General features: G+C 41.9%; 1 protein-coding gene across 1 annotated transcript; it reads right to left on the bottom strand.

Moving 5' to 3' along the window:
- Positions 1-1,444: 1,444 nt before the first annotated feature.
- CCDC34 (coiled-coil domain containing 34) lies at positions 1,445-24,183 on the bottom strand. Its single transcript, XM_055317794.1, is given in 7 exon segments — positions 1,445-1,984; positions 3,449-3,590; positions 4,144-4,302; positions 12,162-12,269; positions 18,669-18,804; positions 23,872-23,922; positions 23,924-24,183. Coding segments are annotated over 7 exon segments (1,023 nt in total). The 5' UTR covers positions 24,133-24,183; the 3' UTR covers positions 1,445-1,766.
- Between the last annotated feature and the right edge of the window lie 2,324 nt (positions 24,184-26,507).

Here is a 26,507-nt window from a genome sequence, read left to right as displayed (position 1 = left end):
ACAATTACAATATACTATACTAAGTTATGTGAATGTGGTCTCTCTCTCTCAAAATACTCATTGTATCGTACTTACTCTTCTTTGAGACTGTGGTTGACCACAGCTTAACTAAAACCACGGAAATCAAAACTGCAGATAAGAGGGGACTACTGTAATACTGGGTAAACTACTGATTGAACAAAGTCTTATTAGAATTAGAGTCATAGTTACAAGTTATCTAAATGACTCAACTGTGTGAAATTAAAGATTTCTTAAATGTAACACACATCTAAAACCCCCAGGAATTCAGGCCTATGTATGCTTTGTTTTTAATACACGAGTTTATCACTAGCCTGGCTAATTGTACATTCTCCCTACCCAGGTAAATTTGTTCAAGTAGAATGATCACCTAGAAATATCGCTGTGTCTGAGAGGTTCTGAGGATGGTCAGGCCTCTAAATCTCCCCAATATTCTGACCCAATGAACCCTACTGACTCCTCCTAAACTGTTCTTTGCTTAGAAGTGGATTTTCCTAGATCTCTGATGACATGAATACCCTTCAAAGAACCTACTGTTGTTTGTGTTGGTCAACACCACTGTACATTCATCACCAGAAACCTAACAGATGACCAATTTAGCAAAAACATGGAATATGCTCTAAATAGGAATCACTTTTAAATGAACTTACTGAACTTTGTATTGTCACAACAAATCTTCTTTTCTTGACAGTTCCTAAAAAAAGATACAAACTTGTTAAATTTAGTAAGAAGTGCTGAGTGCTATTTTACTAATTTTTTGAACTACTTTACTTATGTATTTACTAATATGATCTGTTTCAATAAAATCTCACTTAATCTTTAACATTAAAAAATAATGTACTAGGGGATCCCTGGGTGGCTCAGCAGTTTGGCACCTGCCTTTGGCCCAGGGCACAATCCTGGAGTCCCGGGATCGAGTCCCGCGTCGGGCTCCCAGCATGGAGCCTGCTTCTCCCTCCTCCTGTGTCTCTGCCTCTCTCTCTCTCTCTCGCTCTCTCTCTCTCTGTCTACCATAAATAAAAATAAATAAGTCTTAAAAAATCTTAAAAAATAATGTACTGATAATCTTAATTTCAGAAATTTAACACCTAATTATAATTAATGTATGTGTTTGTACAAAGTGTAGCAAAATATTAGTAGTGTCTCAAGATTGGTATCTAAGATCCAGAGCATATAACAATGTTTTAAAATTTCCCTTTCAAAAACTCAACCCTTATTTCCTTGTTATAAAACATGCCTCTAGTCATTAAAAATATTTACAGAGGAAAAAATACACCAAAAGTTATCAACAAAGACTGTTATTGATTACTCTAGGAATCCAATCCATTTAAATACTTCTAAGAGTTATCTTGGTGATACAGTTTGGAAATGCTTGTTTGAACAATTTAAGCTTAATCTTACTATGTTCATAAACATAAACACAGAATACGAAAAGAACACAACACAAACTGTTGGTTTTATTGGTATTACAGTGTAGTTTTAATACAAGCGAAATATAAACACAACAGTTAGATATTCAGTCGCTTATCCTGTGAAACAACATGCCAAGATCAACATTGAAGCACTTATAAAAATGAAAATGTATAAAACACCTTCTTCAATTAACTCTAAGGACAACATATACAAATGCAAAATGTGAAAGTGTCAATAATCACATCAAATGTGGAGCTGTTGACTGAGGAGTCAAAAATGATTCTACTTTTAAAATTAAATAGCTCCAGGTAAAAGCATGTAATGTCCTACACCCACTATCTCTGTATCCTGCATAGAGTTCCAAGGCAAAGATTGCTTCTGGCTTTCTGAGCCACCAGAGACGACGATGACCTGTGTGGCTGACTTATCACAGGCCTTTTAGTCTTCTTTCCCGAAAGGTCCTTAGCGTCTTTGGAAGGAGGCATATGAATGGGTTTCCATGGAATTGGATTATAAAAGGCTGGTTCTGGATAAGAATTTCCACTGTAAAAATCTAAAATTATTGAAAAGAACAAAACAAACCAGAAATAACTCCTTGAGATCAAATAAACTATTTTTAAATTCCTAGAAAAATGTTACAGTATCAAAACAGCAAAAACATCACTGACAAGCCAATTTAATACATTTAAAATTTGAACTCTAAAATAGGTTCAAACAAGTAACATTTTTCAAAGACAGCAAGTATTGCAGTAAAAATTAAAACATAAATGATAACTAAGAAAGTCCAAAGAGTGCTGTAAAATCTACATAAATAATAGAAAAATTTTACTAAGAAATTACTTTTAGAACCCTTAAACTGATCAAAATCTTCATTTTCTTAACTCAGTCTGGGAAACCAGATTGTATACTAGTTTTCCCTCATCAGACACTGAACTTTAGAGAAAAAAAAGCTATGATGTATATTTAGCTAAAGTGAATCAAAACTCTTATACTGAATCACTGAAATATTATATTACTATCACTCAGATTTCAAAGTACCACTGTAATTTTGATTATTAAGAGCAGTAAAGCACCTGCAGATAAATGTTTACTTGTACAAAATATTAAAATGGAAAAAAGCTAATAAAATAATCCATTACTGTAGCAAACAACTTCTAACCGATATATATATTCCCACCTGAAGTTCTAACTTTGCTATCCAATTGGTTGGTTAAAATCACTACTTACTCCTTTTTTCAAACAGAAAAAGAGACAGAAACAAACAGACCATGTCTAGTGCCTAGTAGCTGTAATGGATGGCTTTTGTGACACGTAGGAGCGGCCTAAACCCTGACAGCAGGAATGTGTCGTTCCGACACTGGCAACCCACTTTGACTGCATAGATATGTCAACACACACTTCACCAAGACGGTCAAAACAAAGTCTGGAATATGTTCTATTGTGTGAACAGAACAGAATGGGAGTATTTTTAATAATAAATCACTTAAACAAGTGAAGGCAGCTGTCAGCAAGGTTTGAGCTTCCAACATGAAGTACAAAGAAAAACATGCACTGCCATTTATAATCAGAGCGAGCCTAAAGGCCAACCAGTTCTGTGTGGGGTTCATGTGCTGCCTAGTATTCCATCCTGCAAAAGGAATGTGCCAAAGACACTGATTGGAAGCTCTGGCTCAGAGACAGTTAGAAGAAGGGGAGGAAAAATGACCTCTTAAATATATCCTCATTAAAGCTTCAAAAACCAAAAATGTAAGAAAGTTTTATGTGTTTCTTAAAGTTAGAAATCATTACTTTACAGTTTTGCAACTACTGCCTTTAAAATATATCAGATTTATAAGAGAATAACAAAAAAGTTTGTAGTATTTCTATAGGAACATAGTATGTTATAATCTTCCAGAAAATAGTAATTTGAAAGAAAAATGATTTTTACACATTTCTATTTCTGTCAAAAGGAAACATAATGTATAATATTTGCTCCTGCAAGCCATATTTATGTAAGCCACATAACATAACAACCAACCTGTAAGTTTTCCATTGGCATAACCATAGCTCTTTGCAGCTGGACGAGGTTTATTTTTTGCATTTTCCAACCATTCCTTAAACTTTTTCTCTGCTATTTCCTTTTTTTTCTGTAATTCAGCTTGCCGTTGTTTTTCTTTTTCCTTAAAATGACAAGACCAAAGAATTTCTAGTGATGTTCTGTAGCTAAAAATTCTATTCATATTCCACTCTTTTCCCCAAGAGCTTCCCACCCCAATGGCTTACTGATCATAAATATTAAATCTTATTTCTATAATTTGATAGTAAAATTTAACATGATCAGGGATGTGATCTAAAAATGATTATTTCTAAACAGTAAGACATCAGACCCAAGAAGAAAAAAGCAATTCGCTATTTTAAAATAGAACAGTAATTTACAATAAATAAGACTTTTGCAAAAGTGCATCAAAAAATATTTAAAAGCATAAATGATGAAAGTTTGAACCTGACTGAAAATACATCAACAGGTTTGTTAATATTTCTCAACCTAAGAAAACCACAAATGCATATTCATTTCTGAAACTTACACATAGTATAATAAGTAGGAATAGCTTCACATATTTATTTTTGTGCTAAGGTGGTGCAAATTTTCAATTGGAAACTTTCTATACAATATAGTTGGCACATACGAACACCAGAGCCATACATTCTAATTGGTCACTTTAGTAAAAATACCTTTTCTTTCTTCTTTTTCTCACATTCTTGAGCATTTTTCTTCTTTAGCCATTCTTGATATTTTTCTTTTGCCTTTTCTTGTAAATGTTCTTTCTCCAATTCTTTTGCTGCCTTTTCCTCCATTTCCTTATTAATTTTTTGTTCTCTTTCTTTTCTTTGCTTAAATAAAAATGAATGAATTTTAATTGGAGTCTGTAATAATGCTCATACAAGCAAGGAGTGCTATATGCAGTAATTATCTAAGTTTCAGTTATTTCTTAAAATAGGTGGTTAGCACAGTGGTTGACACAATGTGGGCTTATGAAAATATATAACATACCTGTAATCCCCTGGTCAATTTTAGTCTAGTAGCTCAGCTAGAAGTTTCATGATGATAGTAACAAAGACCTTGCTCACCAAAGTATACTCGGAGCCTGTGACAGTGCTACGTAAACAGTAGTTGCTCAATAAAGATTTGCTGATTAGTGAACAGAAATTACAACCTGTTAGAGTGTTCTGAATCTGGTGTTTTTAGTAATGTTTACCTTTACTCTAAAATAGCTGCCATATATGTACATTTCCTGACAGTTTGCCAATACAAATGCTTAGATAAAATCTTCACTATCTGTAAGCTACAGAGGACAAAAAAATAACATTCTGGACCATTAAATACTGTTATAAGGGCACATACAGTCAAATCTCTAGCTACATAATTCTTATACATCTTACCCAGGCCAGAGCTTGGCAAACTATGGTCCACAGACCTGCATTTGTAAATAAAGTTTTATTAAAACATGGCCACACCCATTTATTATACATTTGTTGTCTATGGCTGTTTTTGCACTACAATAGCAAAACTGAGTAGCTACAACAGAGACTCTATGGCCTCGAAAGACAATTATTTATCTGGCCCTTTACAGAAAAAAAAGTTGACTATAACTCAATGTTTTTTTTTTTTCCTTTTCATTCTGAAGATAACTTACCAACCCACCTACATTCTAAACCAATGACATGGCCTACTCTCTTTATCAAAGGTTTAGAAAATAATATGTAAGGCATAACTGTATGCAATACAAATGCCAGATTCATTACCCTTCACAAGCAAAAGATACATGAGCAAAGAAAAAAATTCTTCCTTTGAAAGCATCTTATAGCATAATATGAGCAATTCAATTAACACCCAAGTAACAAACATCAGTTACATAGAATATACATCAGGGGCTGTACAAGAAAGACAGGTCTTAAAATTCAAAGCCCAGAGTGCCTGGGTGGCTCAGTTGGCTGAACAACCAACTCTTGGTTTCAGCTCAGATCATGATCCCAGGGTCATGGGCCCTCAGGGTCATGCAGCCCACGTGGGCTCCTCAAATAAATATATAAATCTTAAAAAAAAAGAAAGAAAATCAAGCCTGAGTCATTCCCCAAGATACTATGTGTACTTCTGTCTTGCTGGGCAGTCAACAGCTACAAAAAGGAATCCTTCCTTGCTGAAAATCTACTTTCCATTGAAACAATACTGGATTTCAACTACTTCATACTGTCAGAAAAGTTACAAGATTAAAAAGGATGTCACAGCATATGTCATTCACTCTGACTCACGAGACTCCTCCACAACCTCACCAACAAGCAGTCATCCCTACACTGTCTTCAATTGTAACAGCTAACATTTATTGAGTGCCGACTCTTCCTGTTACTTTTCCATATACTTTATACATATGTACTGTGTCAATTCTTGCAACCACAGTATGAGGTAGGCACTGTTATATTCTCGACTTACAAATGAGGATATGAGGCACAAAGAAGTCATTTGCCTAAACTCATACAGATGGTAAGTAGCAGATCACATGCAGATATTGAAATGGATGTTAAAAATAATTTTACGTCAATTTGATTTAAATGAAATGTCAAAATTCCTTAAAATATATCATTTTCCAAAACTGATTCAAAAAGAAAACAGAGTACGTAAAAATAACGCAGAATTTAAAACTTTCCCACACAGAAAACCCCAGCCTCTAATACCTTCACTGCCAGATTCCACTGCACACTTAAGGAAGAAATAATACCAATTACTACACAAAGAATTTCAGAAAATAAAGAAAAAGGGAGCACACCCATACTCATCTTAAGAGCCTCGTATTACTCTGATATCAAAACCAGGCATGGAAGTCATAATTTACGATGAGGAATAAGGCAAGATAACTGTTCTCATCATCAAAAACATGAAATTCTTACAGATACATTTAACAAAAGATGTATAATAGCATTGTACCTTGAAAACTAAAAAAACATTACTGAGAGAAATTAATGATGACCTCAACAAATAGAAAGAAAAATGATGTTTATACATTTAGAATTTGGTATTATCAAGATGGCCATTTTCTCCCAAATGATCTATATTTTTAATGAAATCACAATAGTGTCAGGCACTATTAAAGCAAACGTGATCAGAGAAACTCATAAGCTGATTCTAAATCGTATAGGGAAAGATACAGAGTAACTAAAAACAATTTTGAAAAAGAAGAAAAAAGGTAGAAGATTTACACTGATTAGAATAATTATAAATTCAATAATTATAAAGCTATAGTAACAGGCTCATGTGGTACTGGCTCAGGATTAGATCAAAGGGAGAGAATAGAGTCAGAAATAGACCCATGCTTATATGGTCAATTGATTTTAAACAAAAGTGCCAAGGTAATTAAACGGGGAAAAGATTATCTTTTCAACAAATAGTGTTAGAACAATTGGACCTCCATACACAAAAGAATGAACCTTGACCCTTAACTCATACCACACATTAAAATGAACTCAATTACACGTACAGGTAAAAACTAAAGTTACACAAATCCCCAAAGAAAACAATGGAGAATATTTATACCTGCTTGGTGAAGGCAAATGTTTCTTAACTAGGACACAAAACCCACAAGCTATATAAAGTGTTTTTAAATATGGAACTTTATCAAAATTTAAGACTTCTCTTAAAAAAAATACCATTAAGGAAAATTAAATGGGAAGAAATACTTGTAATACATACATGTGACAGGAAAAGAATATATAATCATACAACTTATGAAAAAGACATACAATCTTTCCACAAAATGGGAAAAACTTAAGCATAAAACAAAACAAAAGCAGGAAAAGTGATTGTAGACATGGTTGACAGTGTTATAGACTGAATTGTGTCCCCCCAAATTTTTATGTTGAGGTTTTAACCTTCAAAGTGACTATATTTGGAGACAAGACCTTTAAGGAGTTAATGAAGGCGATTAAAGTCAGAAGGGCAGGGCCCTAATTCCATGGGATTGGTGTCCTTATAAGAAGAAGAAGAGACATCAGGGATATTCATGTTGAGAAAAGGGCATGTGAGGGTATGGAGAGAAGGCATCTATCCTGCAAGTCAAGGAGAGGGGCCTCAGGAGAAACCTTCACTGATAACCTGCATTTTAGACTTCCAGCCTCCAGAACTGGAAGAAAATAAATTTCTGTTGTTTAAGTCACCCAGACTGTGGTATTTTGTTATGGCAGCCCTGGTAGACTAATACAGTTAAGCTTATGAAAGATGCTAAATATCCTTAGATCTCAGGGAAACGACAATTAGAACAACAATGACATACTACCACATGTTTACTAGAATGACTTAAATGAATAAGACAGACAACACCAAGTTGGGCAAGGATGTGGTGCAACTGCAACTTTCCTACCACAGTCCAAAAATATAATATGACACAAGCACGTTAAAAAACAGTTTGGTAATTTCTTTTGAATATACTCACCATACAACTTGGCAATTCAGGCCCTAAGTATGTACCCAAGAGATGAAAACAAATATCCACACAAAGGCTTATACATAAGTGGTCAGAAAATTTTATTCATAATAACCCAAAACTGGAAACAACCCTTTTTTCCATCAATTGGTAAATGGATATATAATTTGTGGTACTGCACAGAATAGAGTACTACTCAACAATAAAAAGGTACAATCTTAATAGTAGGACATTTTAAAAACAAAAGAGGCCCAATGCAGAAGAAGATATATATTCTACGATTCCATTTATATGAAATTCTGGAAAAGGCAAATCTAATCTACAAGGACAGAAAACAGACTAATGGTTTCCTTGTAGCTGGGGCTAGTTGGAGGTGCGGAGCAGGTGGTTATATGCAAAGGGGCACAAGGGAACTTTTTGGAGAGACGGGAATATTCTATTATCTTGAGTGTGGTGCTGTTTATTATACAGGTACGTAAGTTTGTCAAACCTCATCCAAATTAAGATGGGTTTATTTTATTGTATGTAAATTACAGTTCAATGAAATTTCTTTTAAACATCAATCAAAAGGACTTTCTGTAGAATCTAAACTAGAAAAGAGAACATGGAATGCCTTTAGTTAGCAAAAGGAGAACAGAGCAGGCACTCAGAGGGATGTATGAGGAGAGAGCAGCCCACTGCTAAGTGACTTCAGATTTTCTGGCACTCCAGCGCTATACCACAGAGCACAACAATAAATCTTCCATTTTTTAAGATGGGGCCCCCAGAGAACCTTTGTTTCTTGCAACTAAAGGAAACAAACAAAATGACTGGCTACTTAAAGTTTCTAACTTCTACTTTGGTTCCTTCAGTAATTATCTGGAAAGTGCTGAATGCATGAATGATGCCTGATAATAGTGTTATCATATGCTTTATTGATCTGAATTAATTTTTTGCACTAAAAAGTCAGTTCCATCTTTTGAGAATTAAAAGTAATTTTATTTCTAAATATTTTTTTAAAACAATGAAGGTAAATAAGGCCCTTTTACAACACGTATGATAACACATTGTAAAAAAGAAAAATCTAAAAAAAAAAAAAGGAATTAGTATGGCCACACAAATGTAAGAGTACCAGATAAGCCATTTATTTGAAAAGGATTTAACAATTTAGTGTTGTATTAGAAGAAACTAACTTTGCTAATAGATAACAAATTCTTTTTGTCTCATTTTTTGATAGAACACAGCAAAAATGACTTCAAGAAAATTATGTCACAGATATAACTAAAATGTGAAGGAAGCTTGAGGCAGTGGAGGACCACACACCAAGAAATGTAAACAGAGATGCCAGACGGGAAGAGAAGAACCAGGAGAGCAGTCTTTACAAAGAGAGGTAAATCTAAGACTGCATAGGAAATCTGATAGGCCTAAAAGAAAAAGAAAAAAAAAAGACAGAGTAATCAATTATTCCTTAACTTGCACAAGAGTTCTACAGAATAAATAAATTTAATTTCTCAGAGCTTATTTTTGAACCATTCTCATGCTTATGGAATTTTGCTTTCAATAATTGGTGATTTATGTCAGGACAAGCCATTTCCCTCCAAAAGAAAAAAAAAATTCTTTCTCAAATAACTGGATTAGATCTACTGACACTAATTAAAATAGAGACTATATCATCTCTCAGCAGTATCTTACATTCTTAGACAAACAACAACTATATTTGACTGGCATGGTAAAATGAGCTTAATGGAGCCAGAAGATAAGAGAAGCTTTTAGAGGAGAGAGGATACTACTCTGTACATGTAAAACTGTTTAGTTTTATGGCTACAGACTGCACAAAATATCACACAGACTTTGCAAATAGTCACACTGACTTAATCTGATTTGGGCACTGATTCACAAAGAACTTTCTTGTTGTATTATGGAATGAAGCAAACTTAAAAATAATAATAATTTACTTCTTAAATAAAGAACATTTATGGTATAACACACAGACATCCAGCCAATTTCCTTCTTACAACAGCTGAATGACAAAAGCTATGCCATCTTCAACCTACTGAAATTATTGACTAGCACTCTTACTAATCCCACTGAGCACTACATTCCACAATAGTTAAGGACAATTAGAATTAAAAATTTAAAATCCATATAAAATTGAATCAAATAATAAAAACAATACCATTCTAAATATGTGAAAATCATAATAGAAAACAGACAAAAAATAGGTATTTTCAAAATTTCTAATTTGAGATCCAGTAAAAGAATGTATTAAAAATGAAAGATGGGGCATCCCAGTTAAACTGCTGCTAAGCTCAGCAGTTTAGCGCTGCCTTCAGCCCAGGGCGTGACCTGGAGACCTGGGGATCCAGTCCCACGTCAGGCTCCCTGCAGGGAGCCTGCTTCTCCCTCTGCCTATGTCTCTGCCTCTCTCTCTCTCTCTCTTTCTCTGTGTCTCTCATGAATAAATAAGTAAAATCTTAAAAAAAAAACTGAAAGAGAACAGATTTATTCATTCATTCTAATAACAAATGCTTACTGTATTACAAAGCATGATGCTAGATCCTATAATAGATAAAAAGTAATATAAAAAATAATTCCTGGGATGCCTGGGTGGCTCAGAGGTTGAGCGTCTGCCTTTGGCTCAGGTCATAACCCTGGAGTCCTGGGATCGAGTCCTGCATCGGGCTCCCTGCAGGGAGCCGGCATCTCCTTCCGCCTATATCTCTGACTCTGTCTCTCAGGAATAAATAAAAATCTTTAAAAAATAAAAATGAATAATTCCTACCCTTAAGTCTTAAAATTACAAGGAAGCAAGGACATATGCATAACCCAAAATAGCAACAAAATATATACAAGATACAAAGTGATATAAATTGAACAAGGATTCAGAGAAGGAAAGATTTTCTATTTCTAGCATGTGATCAGTGAATGATTCATGTAGGATATACTTTGAGTAGGATAATAAAGGGAGGGATCCCTGGGTGGCGCAGCGGTTTGGCGCCTGCCTTTGGCCCAGGGCGCGATCCTGGAGACCTGGGATCGAATCCCACGTCGGGCTCCCGGTGAATGGAGCCTGCTTCTCCCTCTGCCTGTGTCTCTGCGCGTCTCTCTCTCTCTGACTATCATAAAAAAAAAAAAAAAAAAAAAGGATAATAAAGGGAAAGGTAGGGTGGGGGATATGAAGAGATTCCATGCTGATGAAATATAATATAAAAAGATAAGGAAGTGAGAAACAGAAGTGTTCTCAAGATTTCTCATGAATACATATCCCTGGGGGGTGGGGAGCACAGTCTATTGCTTGAGATTTCTCTGAAATCTACCGTGTTCTTAAAAATAATATAAAATTTATATTCTATCTCCACTAAATATCTATGCCTGCTTTAACATGAAAATAATATTGTTCCTCCCCCAAATTTCCAGTATAACTAATAATAAGATGAGCCATGATTATCCCATGTTTGCTTTCAAAAGAATTCTGGTACGAAGCAATGAAGGGAACCACGGATGGAAGAAGATATGGCTCAGAGAGCAGAGAGTGGTGGATCTTTAACCAGCACGCTAGAATTGTTAAAACGTTATTCAGAGGGATTTAGGGAATCATAAAAAAAAAATATTTTGAATTGGGGAATGATATTCAACCTTTTCAGCAAGATCAGTCTGGAGAAGCCACAGAGGATGGCTTCGTTCACTCAACACTTATTTTTGGGCATCTGTTATGTGTCGGGCACTAATCTAGCTGCTGGAGAACTGAATAACAGGGACAAAAATCTCTGGTCTTATGGAGCTTACATCAAGTATGGGGAAATAAACAGTAAATAAGTTGAAAGATGTAACGAGACCAGACAGGAAGAGAGTGGAAAGAGCAGAGTGGTGACTATAAAGGAAATGAGGGGTGAAGGGAGGTCACAAACAATAGAATAACTCTGATGATGCCTGGCTAATTGATATGAGTCATACTATAGCAGAAATCAAAGGAGAATAGATAAAAATGGATAAGTGTTATAGATTTGCAGGCTCGGAGGTGCCTGCCAACCTAAGATGCTGAACTCTAAGACTCCAGGAAGTCAGGCCTCGAGATACAGACTCATGACTACCTGCTGCAAGATACAAGGAAGCCACATGAGGGGAAAGGGAGAGAAGCAGAGAACAAAGGGTAAAGACAGAGATCTCATAAATGTCCACGAAGGTAGGGGGGCAAAAATATCAGGCCAAAGAATCTGACAGAACCTTCAAAAACCTAGGTTATGAGGAAGTAATGAAAAAAAGACTTTGCAAAAGAGCTGTCAGTATGTGGGTCCTTACCTGTTTGTTCTTTTTCTGAACCCATTCCTTGTGCTTTTCTTCAGCAATTGCCTTTCTTTTTTCACGTTCTTCCATTTCTTTTCTTTTTTCTAGCTGTTGATTTAATTCCTACGGATTTTTATTCAAATAAAGGCAGCATTTAATAGAAGTACTCAAATCGCATATCAAAAACAAGGCTGACATTAACCAAATTAAACAAGAATATAATTTCCTTTATAGAAAATACACCATTAGTAACAATAACTTAAGTAAGTAGCCTATGATGAAAAGAAAGCATTGGTAAAAACTATAAGTCATTTTTTAGAAATGCAAATAATTGCTTGGCAGCAAAACACTAGTTTCTTAGACTAAACTTCAGCTAAATTACCCTCATTGAAATCAACTTTCCCACACATAAATTTTGGCATCATTGTACGCTATTGGCAGAAGCTCAAGAGAACTGCAACTTTTTTAGTTATAAAAAGCTTCTAGATCTTAATGCAGATAAAGGATCGGAATTAAATAATCCCTAAATTAAAATTTTGATTCAGATTTAACCAAAGAAATGTAAAGAAGCGATTCCATTTTCTTAAGGAAAAAAAAAAAAAGAATCCAGATTTTTCTTCACTGATTTTATAGCTGCTGGAGTGTAAAACAAAACCACATTCATATCCCAGATTATTTAACTGCCTTGCTGTCACTCGAATCTACACGTTTGGGCATTTCCTCAGGAGAAAGAATGTAGAAGGTATAGCCAAATAAAACTTCGAGCTGAATGCCACCACTCTGTCACTCATCAGTTAAATTACTGCATTAGTTGAGAATGCTGTTCAAACTAGACTCCTAGGACTCCACTGCCATAATTACTGGTTATTTTTCTTCTCCCTCCTTAGATACTAATAATCGGATACTTTTATTTATCTTTCGGTGGACCTCACTCCTCCCCATCCCTCCCTTTCCCAAAGACCTCCCTACCTGAGCATGGGTGCTAGAGGGAAGGCCAATTTTTCAACTCTCAGACAATTCCAGTTTGTTAAATGAAATGAAGATAAAACCTGACACCAAGAACCTATCTTTTAGACTTTAGAACAACTGGTTGTGGGACACCTGTCCTCCGCGACCTCTCATCCTAAAATCCTGCTGCACAGAAAATAGCTGCCCTCACTCATTCAGAGAGTCTTCCAACTTTTAAACGCTGTATACTCCTCACCCCCTCACACACAGAGTAAAACATCCGTCTGGGTTTTAAAGGGATTCCTCATGACCTCTGCAGAGGCCGTGCCTTGCTCATTCACTCCACGCTTTTTTGATGCAGCTCCTGCTGTAAAGATGGCAAGCATAGATACAGATGCCATTCCAGGTGTCACCGATCTACTGTGACTCTGGAGGCACCACATTGGGAGGGGCTGTGCATACCACCTCAGGAAAGGGAAAGGGAAAGGGAAAGGGAAAGGGAAAGGGAAAGGGAAAGGGAAAGGGAAGGGAGGGGAGGGAAGAGAAGATGAGAGGAGAAGCAGTGTGGACCAGGGCAGTCAGAAATGCGTACCATTAGAGAGACACAACGAGGAGATGCTGGGACTAGGTGGGGCGGCGGGGTGACGGCTAGAAGACGAGAGTGCAGGACCAACCAGATGGGAAAAGGTCCTTCGAGACAGGCAGAGGAAACTGAGGACCATGAGGCTGGGACACAGGGCCAAGGGGAGGATTCTGAATGCGTAAAAGCTGCAGACTGCATCGGAAGGAGCAGACCGGGAGGCTGGCGCGGTGGAGGAGCTGCGAGGGGCAGAAGGCCTGAGGAATGTGTGACAGGCCGGACACAGATCCGACAACTACAGACCCAAAGTTTTCAAAAGCAGTCTTATTTTCAAGGAAAGTAATTGTTTAAACATACAACTTACGATGACTGATTGTATCTATGTACCCTTTTAAGATTCTTCACATAACTAAATTCAAAAATCAGGGGGAGAAAAAGCAGACGTTGTGTCCCAACCTTTAGTTGATATAATTAAAGATGAGGGCAGCCCGGGTGGCTCGGCGGTTTAGCACCACCACTGGCCCGGGGCGTGATCCTGGAGACCCGGGATCGAGTCCCACATCGGGCTCTCTGCGTGGAGCCTGCTTCCCCCTCTGCCTGTGTCTCGGCCTCTCTCTCTCTCTCTCTCTCACGAATAAATAAATAAAATATTTAGAAAAAAAATTAAAGATGAAAGGTGAAAAGTACCTGGAAAATGCAAAGCAGACCCAAACTGTGCTCTACTCTCATGATGTCTGTTCAGGGAACTTGCTACCCCAGAACACACATCCCTTTCTGAGACACAACCTCGATCCCAAACACACACAAGGCTGCCCCTCTCAGAATCCCGCCAGAATGCCCCACCTGTTTACCACCAGGGCACACCTCCTCTGGACACAACAGGGTCCTCTCCCCCCCGGGGCTCCTACGATGTCTTCTGGGAGACCACTGAGTTTCAACATGATTATAGCTATTTTCCCACACAGTGAACATTTGGTGGTGGAAAACCAAAATCCAAAGAGGATCCTAAACAATACATTTTTATTTCAATAGCTTTTGCTGACTTTCAAAGACCTTTTTACCACTAAGGGTAACAATCAGGAAAAGTGGCAGTTTTGAGTTTCACCAACTCTAAATCCTGACCTATTTCTTTGTTGAAGGCTGATGAGTAAAATGGTCATAGGCACATGGGGCGGGGGGAGACAAAAGTACCTGGGTTATTCACAAACTACATCATTTTTTATGATTTAGAACAGACTTTATTAAAATGTTAAAGCAAATGTTAAAAATTAGAATTAAACCAAAGGTTATAGAGAATTTACAGGAATCTGCTAAAGAATTTTTTGATAATAAAAATTTAAATATAGAATGTAAATGATCTAGAAAACCAATATGCTAGTTTTTCATGATACTAATGTTCAACATTTACTATATTTTTCAACATCAGTTACAAATGTAAAAAATTTCGTAAGCAGGTTATTTTGTGTCTACATGTCTGCTGCTGAAATGGAATTTATGAGAAGAGATGATCTTTTTAATGAGTCAATTATCCTTTAAACTTCCCTTTAAGTTTTCAAGGAAGAAAATAAGACCACCGGGGTAAGTTTGAAATTGAATACAAAGTCTGACCCATTTATTTCTACAATAGATCTTGATATTATGGGGGGGGGGAATAAAAAACCCACACGCACTTATTACATTAAAAGTTGAAAGAACCAGGACCCAGTCCCAGCTTTGCCATGAAATGAAACATTGGCAAAGTTACTTTCTGGCCCTCAATAGGAATCTGAGATGAACTGTTTCTGTGGTTAATAATCTAGGCTTTTAATGATATGATCTGTAAACAAATTAAAGAATGCAGTAAATTAGGGCAGAAAAATAAGAAAAGCATCACTTAGAACAAGGAAAAGGCATGAAAAATGTGCCTACCACAACAGCACAAAATAAACTTACAAAGTAAGTAGCTGGCCTATATGTTATGATACCCCTGGCGTGACTGATACACTAAGATTTATTCTAAAATATCTTTAATTGCTTTAGAGTTAAGTAATGAGATAGCCATAAGAAATTTCAAACTGCAAAATACATGAAGAGATTTTAATCTTTCAACTAATTATACTCTGCTACATGCTTAATCATTGTGATAGGGACTTTACATTCATTATTCTAATCTGTTCTCCAAACATACCTTCAGTAGTTATTATTACCATCTGCTTTAACGTGTGACAACAATGAACTTTCACTGAATGTTTCCTATACACTAGGCCATATCCTTATGTTCATTTAGTTCTCGTGACAACACTAGGAGGTGAATATTATTCTTCTCCCTCTCGTTGATAAAGAAATTGAGGCACAGCTAGGTTAAGCATATGCCCAAGATCCAAGTTTTGAATCCAGGAAGCTCAAGCATTTCTGCTTTTAGCCACTTCACGATTGCCTAACATCTGGTTTATAGATAAAGAGCCTGGGGGCTCAGAGAAGTTGGGTAACTTTCTCAAGGTCACAGAATGGCAAGGATAATTTCAGCCTTCTTCTGTGTGACTCCAAAGCCCAGACTCCCTTATGAATTTTTTGTAATTTAATTAACTTTTTATTGCATGCCGACTCTAAAAATGACTTAAAGTGGTCCTCCTTTCCTTAATATAACAAGTGAATTCTAGTGAGGTTAGAGATAAAGCTAACTACAATAAACTGAACTCCACTTTATCCATGGCTCACTGTATCAGTGTTTTCCAAACTGTAAGTCTAAAGCCAATTTAGTTGGGACACCTTGGGGGCTCAGCAGTTAAGCACCTTCCGCCCAGGGCATGATCCTGCAGTCCTGGGATCGAGTCCCACATGGTACTCCCTGCAGGGAGCCTGCTTCTCCCTCTGCCTGTGTCTCCGCCTCTCTCTCTCTCTCTCTCTCTCTCTCTCTCCCTCTCTCTCTCTTTCTCTGTGTCTCTCATGAATAAATAAATAAAATCTTAAAAAAAAATAAAAATAAAACCAATTTAGTGGGTTATGATTGGCCTTTAAAAACAAAACAAAAAACAAAACATAAAAGGAAAGAAAGAATAGCATACCAGGTTTTGCACAAAATTAAGACATCATTTCAGATACGTACATGTATGGATTTGTGTGTGACATGAAACAAAGCAGATTTTTCACCATGAACAAAATATTTCGAAAGCTACTACACTAAATAATGTAATTGGTAATGTTGAAACTTGAGGCTGAGATAGGAGTCTGGGGTCTCAATAATACACGCTAATTCTGAAAATAAAAAACCTTCAAGAAGGCTATGAATAACAATGATATCAGTAACAACACTAATAAAACACCACCAGTCACCATATTTCGTCTCATTTAAACCTCACAAAAATCCTGTGACATAGGTATTATTTTTATTCTTATTATACAGAAAGGAAATTGAAGCAAAAAAGCTTACACAAGCCTGCCTGGCATCAAATCTTAAGGTCTTTCTCAAGCCCTGTGCCCTTCCAAACCTTCCAAAGGAAAGGAGTTCTGTGCACTTTTCCAGGAACATATTTTTTAGAATGCAAATATCATGCAATAAGGGAAATAGAATGCACTGACTTCTACAATCATTTGAATCATGCCAAGCCTCCTAAATATGTGACTGCCTATCTGGTTCAAAATCCATCCCAGAAATAACTAGTTTCAAAACTGATAGGAAAAATTTATTTCAAGGAAGATCATGAATGGCAAGGCTTTTAGATCTAAGGATTTTTATGGAAACATAATTACTAACAGATTAACTTAAATATATGAAAATAGGGAATCAATTAACTATATTCTAATATACATCTGATACATTTTAAAAAGGTTTTATTTATTTATTTGAGAGGGAGAGAGAGTGCGGTGGGGAGGGGCAGAGAAAGAGGGAGAGGGAAAGAGAGTCTCAAGCTTGCTCTACTCCCAGTGAGGAGTGTGATGTGAGGCTCCATCCCCCAACCCTGAGATCAGGACCTGAGCCGAAATCAAGAGTCGGACACTTAACCGACCACGCCACTCAGGCAACCTCTATCTAATACATTTAAAGTATATTGTAATAATCTTAGCCAGCCACTCAGAAATAATGTTGTAAAAATATTTAATGATATAGAAATATATTAACAGTGTTACAGGCAGGAGAAAGTTACCAAAAAGTTTGATCCTTGTTTCATTAGAAATAAGATGTGTGACTATCATAAATAGATAAAAATTTAAAAAAAAAAAGAAATAAAACCTACTCCTCACCATTCAAATCTACTTGGTTACTGTGATCAGATAGGAAGAATTCAGAGAGTGAGTCTGGATACTAGGGGACGCCAAATCATCCCAATCTACTCAGTTGCTAGGTTCCCAACAGCAAATATAAGAGTTAAAAAAATGAAGGATTCATGTGAAAATGTATCTCACACTACTTTTTGAGTTTAGAGAGAGTTCAGAGACAATCACAAACACAGAGATGTCCATCAGCGAGACACAGCGGCACAGAGAACTGAAAAACCCTGAAAGCCCAGCAGATTCCCATCCCCCCACACTCACCCGCTCTAGGGCCCAGCCTCTGAGTAATATGGGGGTAGATTCCAGTCTCTATTTCAACTTTGGTTTCTCTTTCTTAGGAATTTTACCAAGTAAATATAGTTGCATTTACTTTAGTTAAATGTACATATGGTGAAGCTCCATTTTATGTGTCTTCGTATAACGTTTATAGATGTTTTTTAATATACACAGAAGAAAATCCGGAAGGAAGCCTATATGCAATAATAGTAACCATTTTTATCTTTAGGTGGTGAAATCAGAGATTCTAATGTTCTTAATTATGCTTAGTTGTATTTCCCAAATGTGCTTACAGTGAACATATGCTATTTCTACTATAGGAGTTATTAAAATGGATCTAGCAAACTAATACAAACAAATGGAAAAATTTTGTTTTGAGGCATAATAACATTAACATTTTAATTCTGACAACAGCTCTAATATGAGAACTCATAAATTAAGCAAAAAAGGATACTGCCTAGTTTTACCTCCAGTGCCTTCTGTTGCAGACGGTCACGTTCTTCTTTTTCTTTGCCAACAAACCACACTTCCCATGGTGTCAGGCGGCTCTCTGGTAGGTGCACCTGTTTCTGTTCTTCTTGGTTATCTTCTGTTTCAACCACACTATTCCAAAACAGGGGACACAAAGCATTTGTACTCAAAACTCTTCGGCTTCACAGTCAAAATCACTTAACCAGGCAGCAAAAGCAGAATTTAATAACAGATTTACAATACTGTGATTTCTATAAATGCATATGTATGAATTATACACATACACTTGGAAAATCATAAACAGGAAGTCCAATATTCGAATTGGTTTATCTATCAAACTGCCTTGGAATTCCTTCGACTTCTAAAATCACATTACTTAAAAACTCATTGGGATAACTCACACCCAGTCCATTTGCCTCAATGACAATAATTTTTTATTCTTAAAAATTTCTAATTTTTAACTAATTACAACGCATGATCCTAATCATATCCTGGAGCAGACTTTTCCCTTTTTCTCAAATAAATAGTTCAGGGGGGAAAAAAAGAATACATACATATATATATAAGAATACATACATATATATATATATATATATAGAGAGAGAGAGAGAGAGAGAGAGAGAGAATGATAAAGCAAATATGTTAACAAGGATTCTGGGTGAAGGGTGAACAAAAATTCCATTTTTTTTAAGATTTTATTTTTAAGTAATCTCTACACCCAGCGTGGGGCTCAAACTTACAACCCCGAGATTAAGAGCGCCATGCTCTACGGACTGAGCCAGCCAGGTGCCCCAGAAATTCTCAACTTTTCTGTAAGTTTTAAATGGTCTTGAAATAAAGTCACAAAAAAATTTATGGCTCTTGTACTTTAACGTTTTAGTTGACTGCCTTTCGCCAATTCTGCAGACACGGGGTCCACGACTCTCCGTTTCTGTTCCCTCATCTCCACTTGCACCTGCCGGTGGTCGCTCCTGGGCACGTGGATAACCACTCACTCAAGCTCAGGAGAAGGGCGGGTGCGGGGAGATACTGGGCCTCAGCCAGACACACAAGCCTCATAAAACTGAGCAAAAGCAGAACCATTAGGACCCAAGAAGAGAAAGGTTGTTCAGGACCCGAGGTAGCTCTAAAGACTCGGCGTTCATAGACTCAGCTCCTCTGCCTCTTTAACATTCCTGCTTCACGCAACCAACAGCCTTTCCCACTGCTCGGCATAACTTTTCCTACCTCGTAGCTTCAGCTCAGTCACTTTCTTTTGCTGCTCTTTCTCCACCCATCCATGTCCTTCTGCAACTTCTAGCCCGGTGGAAAGGGGACACTGTCGATGTGTTGTTTCTCGCAGGTATCTTCCCTTCCCCAGACTTTACCTGCTCCCCCTGTCTCAGCAACTATCACCAGGTGCTGATGATCAGTCATTCCCAGGCAGCTCTTTCTCCCTGAGCCCTAAACTTATTTCCAACTGCCTGATAGACAGCTCCACTCCACTTAAATATCAACCAGTGACAACTGAGCCTAATCATCTTCTACCCCCTACCCACTACCTTGTCCACCAAGAAAAATTTTACTCCTCCTCTTATAACCCTACATCAGTGAAGAATACCGATACCCACCCAGCTAGCCGTGCCAGAAACCCAGCCCTGGGACTCCTGGTGCCCTCTCCACTTTGACTCCCCCTACCACCCACAGCCACATGACTACTAGTCAGGTCTCTTCTACTTCTTTCCATTTTCTCAAGCCATTCTCCTCATCTCCAACCTTACAACCACTGTCTGGACGTAACTGGCCTTTCTTCCTGTTTCAAGCCATTTTCCACAACTGTTGCCACATCCACCTTTCAAATGCATCCTCCTATCATGTCACTCCTTACCTCAAAGTTCTTCTGCGGCTCCTCTGCCCACAAGATGAAGCTCAAACCCCACAGCCTGACACCCACGAATTAGCTGCTGCCTATCTTCCCGGCCTCTTCCTATGCCACTGGCTGATCTGGACTATTTCAGTTTTGTTGAACTTAAGCAGACTGATGAAGGGCCATGCCCTCTGCAGCGTTGTCTAAAACTGAAATGCTTCGACCTCCTCATGTATCCGCGCGAGAGCTTAGGTTTGGGAGTAAAACATTCCGGGTAAATCCCTACGTGCTTCCTCCTGGCTAAGTCCATTTCCAAACCTATTCGGGCCTCTGCTGTCACCTGTAATGACGGTGTAGCAGCGGAGGCTACCTCACAGGCAGTACCGCACAAGACAATCTACGCTAAAGTACGCAGAGGGGTTCTGGGCACTTAGTAAGCATCTGACACACGTCGTTTAGTAGGAGGAGGAGGACGATGGCTAATTGCTATTCTCCCTTCCAGATTCAACTCAGGCATTAATCTTTATTGCCTCACAGTAAAACTCTGCAAAAAATCTGGACTAAGTGCCTCAGTCTTTCCATCATTTGTTCATCTCTGCCATAGGCTTTGAATCTGTACAAAGAGAAAGCATGTTTTAACTCATTTTTTTATTGCAAGAGCCTAGCTTAGGGCCTAGAATATATTAATAATTAAGTATTTGTTGAAAGAACGTAAGTGTTTTATGTTTGTTTGTTGTTTTTCAAATGATCTTTTAGAGACACCTGAGCGGCTCAGTTGGTTAAGCGTCTGCCTCCTGCTCAGGTCATGATCTTGAGGTCCTGGGATCAAGCCCAGCTTTGGGCTCCCTGCTCAGCTGGGAGTCGTTACTCCCTCTCTCTCTGCCCCTCCTCTCTCTCTCTCTAATAAACAAAATCTTTAGAAAATGACATTTAAAATTTTTTCTTAAAAAAAGATTTCATATATTTATTTGACAGAATTAAAGAGAGCACAAGCAGGGGGACCGGCTGGCAGAAGAAGAGGGAGAAGGAGGCTCAATTCGGGGCTCAATCCCAGGACCCTGAGATCATGACCTGAGCCGAGGGCAGAAGCTTAACCAGCTGAGCCATCCAGGCGTCCCTAAAAAATGACATTTTAAATATTAGACTCCTTAACATTTTTAACAAATGACAGCATATACACAACCAAACGTATAGCATATACACTACGGCTCTAGCCATAATCAAGAGAGGCTTGATAAGCAGCTTTTTATGCCTAAGATATTTATTAAGGCACGGTCTTCCTAATGGATACAGTGATATAAAAACCAGGAGAGAGCTGAATAAACAGAAGGCCCAAGGCATATTATAAAAGACTCTAGGAAAATACTTGTCATCCCCTCTGAAGTCAACGGTGAGCTTCGTCTCCGTCCTTTCCGACACACCTGAAGGTCCATGCATCGTCTCAGCATGGCTCTATGTGCACATCAAACACCCGGAGCTCACATCACCATGAGCCCCTGATGCCTGCCTGCGTCTGTCTTTATGGCAGATGAAGAGCGCACAGAAGGGGTCAAGTCCCACACGGCTCTGCATGTATTCCTGGTCCCCGGAGAGCACGCTCACCGCCGGGGACTGGGACTAGGACTGCAGCCGAGGCCGCCAGCCTCCCCCTCTCATCACGCCCCAACCGTCCAGGGCGCCAACTAAAGGTGAGAGGAAGGGAGGGCCACTGAGGAAATTCTGTGAACGTGGATCTTCCCTGCAAGGAAATGCTAGGTTTTGTGAAGCACTTGGAGACAACGGCTGCATGTATCTGTTCTCCAGGAGCAGGAAGGACCCAGGCATCTGCACTCGCCACACAGAAGGCCGGTCACGCCTTCACTCTTTCCGGGCTGCATCCTACCTGTTCCCTTGGATTCACGGCAAATGACCCGGGATAAGGCAGTGGTGAGGAAGGCAGCCTGAGCCCTGGGATGCCACCTGCTTATTGGGCGACAGTGAGACCAGAAATCTGTTTGGCTTTTCTCCTGAGCTCCGTCTGGTTAGGGCTTTGGCTCCTGTAAGCTCATGCAAGGTCTCGGCGGCTGAGCTGTGGTTTTGACAGCCATCGTGCCAGGGACTGATAGCTCAGCAGGGTCCAGGCTGCTCAGTCCTGTTGGTCGGGCTCAGGAGGTATGTTCCAAAGCCTTAAAATAATTCTAAGAATCTTTGGGACCAACTTGATCCTGAAGAATGCCTGTGAAGACCCACATGAAAATGGACTCCCGCAGCCCCATCATCAAGCTCTCCTACCAGGCTGATCAGAGGCCTGTTGCAGTTGCTACAACAAGTCCAGCCGCGTGGCTTGCGTGGTTACCCCTACCGACCTCCATTCCCATCAAGGGACCTACTTCTACTTTTCACGGTTAAGAGGTTCCCTGCTGTCGCTGAGTCGCTTCACTGAGTCGCTGAGTGCTCTGGCCACTCGCTCTGGGTATGAACGCTTGGCACCGGAGGCGCTGTGCTGCTGCTTACACACGCAGCACGGGCTCTGCGCTCCGTACTTCTGTGGTCTCCTGTCCTGTGCCTTGCACCGTGGGACAGTCAGAAGCCCGCCACTGTGTGGATGCCTTCTGGAGGTGACAAGGAGTCTCGGGCACTAGGGACCTACCTTACCAAGCCTGGCTCGGAAAGCCACTCCCGCAGGGGCAGCCCTGTGTTCTCACTTCTCCGTACCCAGGCCCGGGCATGGAGCGCAGGGAGGAGAGGGGGCAGGATCAGCAGGCCTCAGTACTAGGCCCAGCCCTGCTAGAACCAGCCACGTGTTGGGGGCAGCCCGGGGGAGAGGAGGAGCAGGCACCCGCAGGTACCTGGGGGCAGGGTGCACGCAGGTGCCTGCAGGTGCGGGGGGGCGGGGGGGGGGAGTGCACGCAGGTGCCTGCAGGTGCCCGGGGGGGGGGGGGCGGAGTGCACGCAGGTGCCCGCAGATGCCCGCAGGTGCCCGGGGGGGGGGGGGCGGAGTGCACGCTGGTGCCCGCAGATGCCCGCAGGTGCCCGGGGGGCGGGGTGCACGCAGGTGCCCGCAGATGCCCGAGGTGCCCGGGGGGGGGGGCGGAGTGCACGCAGGTGCCCGCAGATGCCCGAGGTGCCCGGGGAGGGCGGAGTGCACGCAGGTGCCCGCAGGTGCCCGGGGGGCGGGGTGCACGCAGGTGTCCGCAGATGCCCGCAGGTGCCCGGGGGGCGGGGTGCACGCAGGTGCCTGCAGATGCCCGCAGGTGCCCGAGGTGCCCGGGGGGGGGGCGGAGTGCACGCTGGTGCCCGCAGATGCCCGCAGACGCCCGAGGTGCCCAGGGCGGGGGGTGGGCGCACGCGGAGGCCCGCAGCCGGGAGGTTACCTGGCGCTCCCGCGGAACCGCAGGCCTCGCAGGGCGGCCACCTCCACCTCCACCCCGCTCCACCTCCACCTCCGCCTCCGCCTCCGCGTCGCCGTCGTCCGAGTCCAGCGGGCAGCTCTGGTGGCCGAGGGGCGACAGGAGCGACAGCGTGGAGTCGCTGCGGCTCGGCGGGCCCTGCCCCCCGCCGCCCGCCCCCAGCACGGCCGCGGCGCCGGAGGACCGAGGCGGCGAACCAGCCCCCCAGCGCCCGGCCGCCCACATCGGGGCCGCCACCTCCAGGCCGGCGGGGCGGCGGGCGGGCTCCCAGCAGGCTCCGCGCGCCGGCCGGCGTCAGGGGGCGGGGCGCGCTGCCATGGCGACGCGTGCGGGCCGCGGGGCTTTGTGGGGCGGCGGCGGGCGGAGGGCCGCGGGCGGCGGGCGGCGGCTCCCTCGGCCCGCGCCTCGCTCCCCCGCGCCGCCCGACTTTTCCCGCGCTCCGCCGGGCACCCGGGCTCTGCGGCCAAGGGGCCCTGCGGCTGGGGGAGCGGCCGCCCCGCCGTGTGGCCGTGCCCGCCTCCCGCCCACCCCCCTCCCTCACCGTGTGCGCCGTGTGACCGGGCCCGCTTCCCGCACGTGCCCACCTCCCGCACCTGCCCGCCCCCCGCACCGCGTGCACCGTGCCCGCCTCCCGCACCTGCCCGCCCCCCGCACCGCGTGCACTGTGCCCGCCCCCCGCACCGTGTGCACCGTGCCCGCCTCCCGCACCTGCCCGCCCCCCGCACCGCGTGCACCGTGCCCGCCTCCCGCACCTGCCCGCCCCCCGCACCGCGTGCACCGTGCCCGCCTCCCGCACCTGCCCGCCTCCTGCACCGCGTGCACCGTGCCCGCCCCCCGCACCTGCCCACCCCCCGCACGTGCCCGCCTCCCGCACCGAGTGCACAGTGCCCGCCCCCCGCACCTGCCCGCCCCCCGCACCGTGCGCAGCCGCAGGACTCTGTGACCCCCGGGGGGCCTCGGGAGGAGCGCTGTCCCCCCAGGGCCTGGGCCAGGCACGCAGGCAGCCGGGAGGAGGCGGCGGACGACGAAGCCGGGGCCTTCCTCCAGCGCCCGAACTGCGGCTTCTGCGCCGCCCGAATGCGCGCTCCCGGGGCTCGGAGCGGCGCGGACGCAGGCGGGGGTCGCGCCCAGCCCCCGCGGCGGACCCGCCTTGCGAAGCCCTTGCAGGCGTCTACACCCGCAGAACCGGACGCAGGACGACGAGATGCGCGGGAGGCAGCAGCGCCCAAGGGCGCACCGCAGAGGCCGCAGCGCGGTGGAGCAGCGCGTGGCTGACACGGCCTCGGTGCGCCGTTAATTTGGTGAAGATCGGCAATCACGACAAAATGAAAACGGGAGGAAATTGGACCAGTTTCACCGAGCGACAAAATTAATGAAGAAATGAGTCACATTCTCTCCGCCAGTTATTCGGTTTTGGCAAATCTGGCTAAAACCACTTGGGAGAACCTTCCCGGAATCAGTAGCAGCATCGAAAGGCCAAGGGCCCCTCCGGGGCTTCATAGGAAACTTAACGTGGGCTCTTCCCAAAGACAGGCCCGAAGCAAAATAGGAAGGAGCACAAGTCTTAGTTTAAAAAAGGACCTGGAAAAAAAAATGAAATAAATAAATAAAATAAAGAAAATAATAATAAAGGACCTGGAATCGAACCAGTGATTTTCCTCTTACTCACTAGGTCTCCTTAAACAAGTGTTCAGAAGCTTTGAGAACTAATGCGATAATAGGACTGGGAGGCTATGGCAGGTTCTTCCCCTGTTGCAAAGCAGTGAGTCAGGACTTAGGAAAGCCAAAGTTTCTGGCACAGGACGTGACAGAGAAAACAGTAAATGATAAATTGGGCCGTTTAAACTCCCAAACTTGCACACTTCTTCCCCTCTTGGTGTAGGAAGCTAAGAGGTCGTGCACCTCTCTGCCTCCTCAAAATGTCTCATAAAACAAAGGATGTCGTCTCCTTGATGCCTCAGCATCCTCGTGATGACCAAGCCCTGCACTAGCTGTGGCAGCACTGGGACTCCCCACGCAGCAGTGCATGGCCCTGGTGCTGCTGCTGGAACACGACGGAGTCCCGCGGTCTCCCTTCTTGCAGGGCCTTGTCATTGCTGAGACGCAGAGGCCAACAGTTGGGTAGAATTTTCTTTAAAGATTTCTTCTTTTGTTTATTTGAGAGACAGTACGAGCAGGAGTGGGGTGGGGGAGTGAGGAGAGGGACAACAGACTCCCCACTGAGCCGAGGTAGGGGGGCTGGATCCCAGGACCCTGAGATCACGACCCAAGCCAAAGACAGACACGTTACCAACTGAGCCACCCAGGCACCCCTCAAGTTTGGTAGAATTATATGTGAACGTATAAATAAGCTTAAAAGGAGGCCTCTCCCCTTAAGTTTGTGGATATTAATTTAGTAAAACTTCTCACTACTCATTTTTTTTTCACTTTGACAGTATATATTTGAAATGAATTTATATTTTTTGCTAGCTTTGTAAAACCTTGTACTGAGTAACTTTGGCTTAAAAACCCCTGACTTTGTTACAGAAATAACACCGTTACCAGTTAGCCTTGTAGCAATATATTAAGCAACTTAAAAATTTATCCCTAGACATATTGAA

Source organism: Nyctereutes procyonoides, unplaced genomic scaffold, assembly GCF_905146905.1.
Source record: "Nyctereutes procyonoides isolate TBG_1078 unplaced genomic scaffold, NYPRO_anot_genome, whole genome shotgun sequence".
Lineage (NCBI taxonomy): Eukaryota > Metazoa > Chordata > Mammalia > Carnivora > Canidae > Nyctereutes > Nyctereutes procyonoides.
This window is presented reverse-complemented; position numbering and strand designations above follow the sequence as displayed.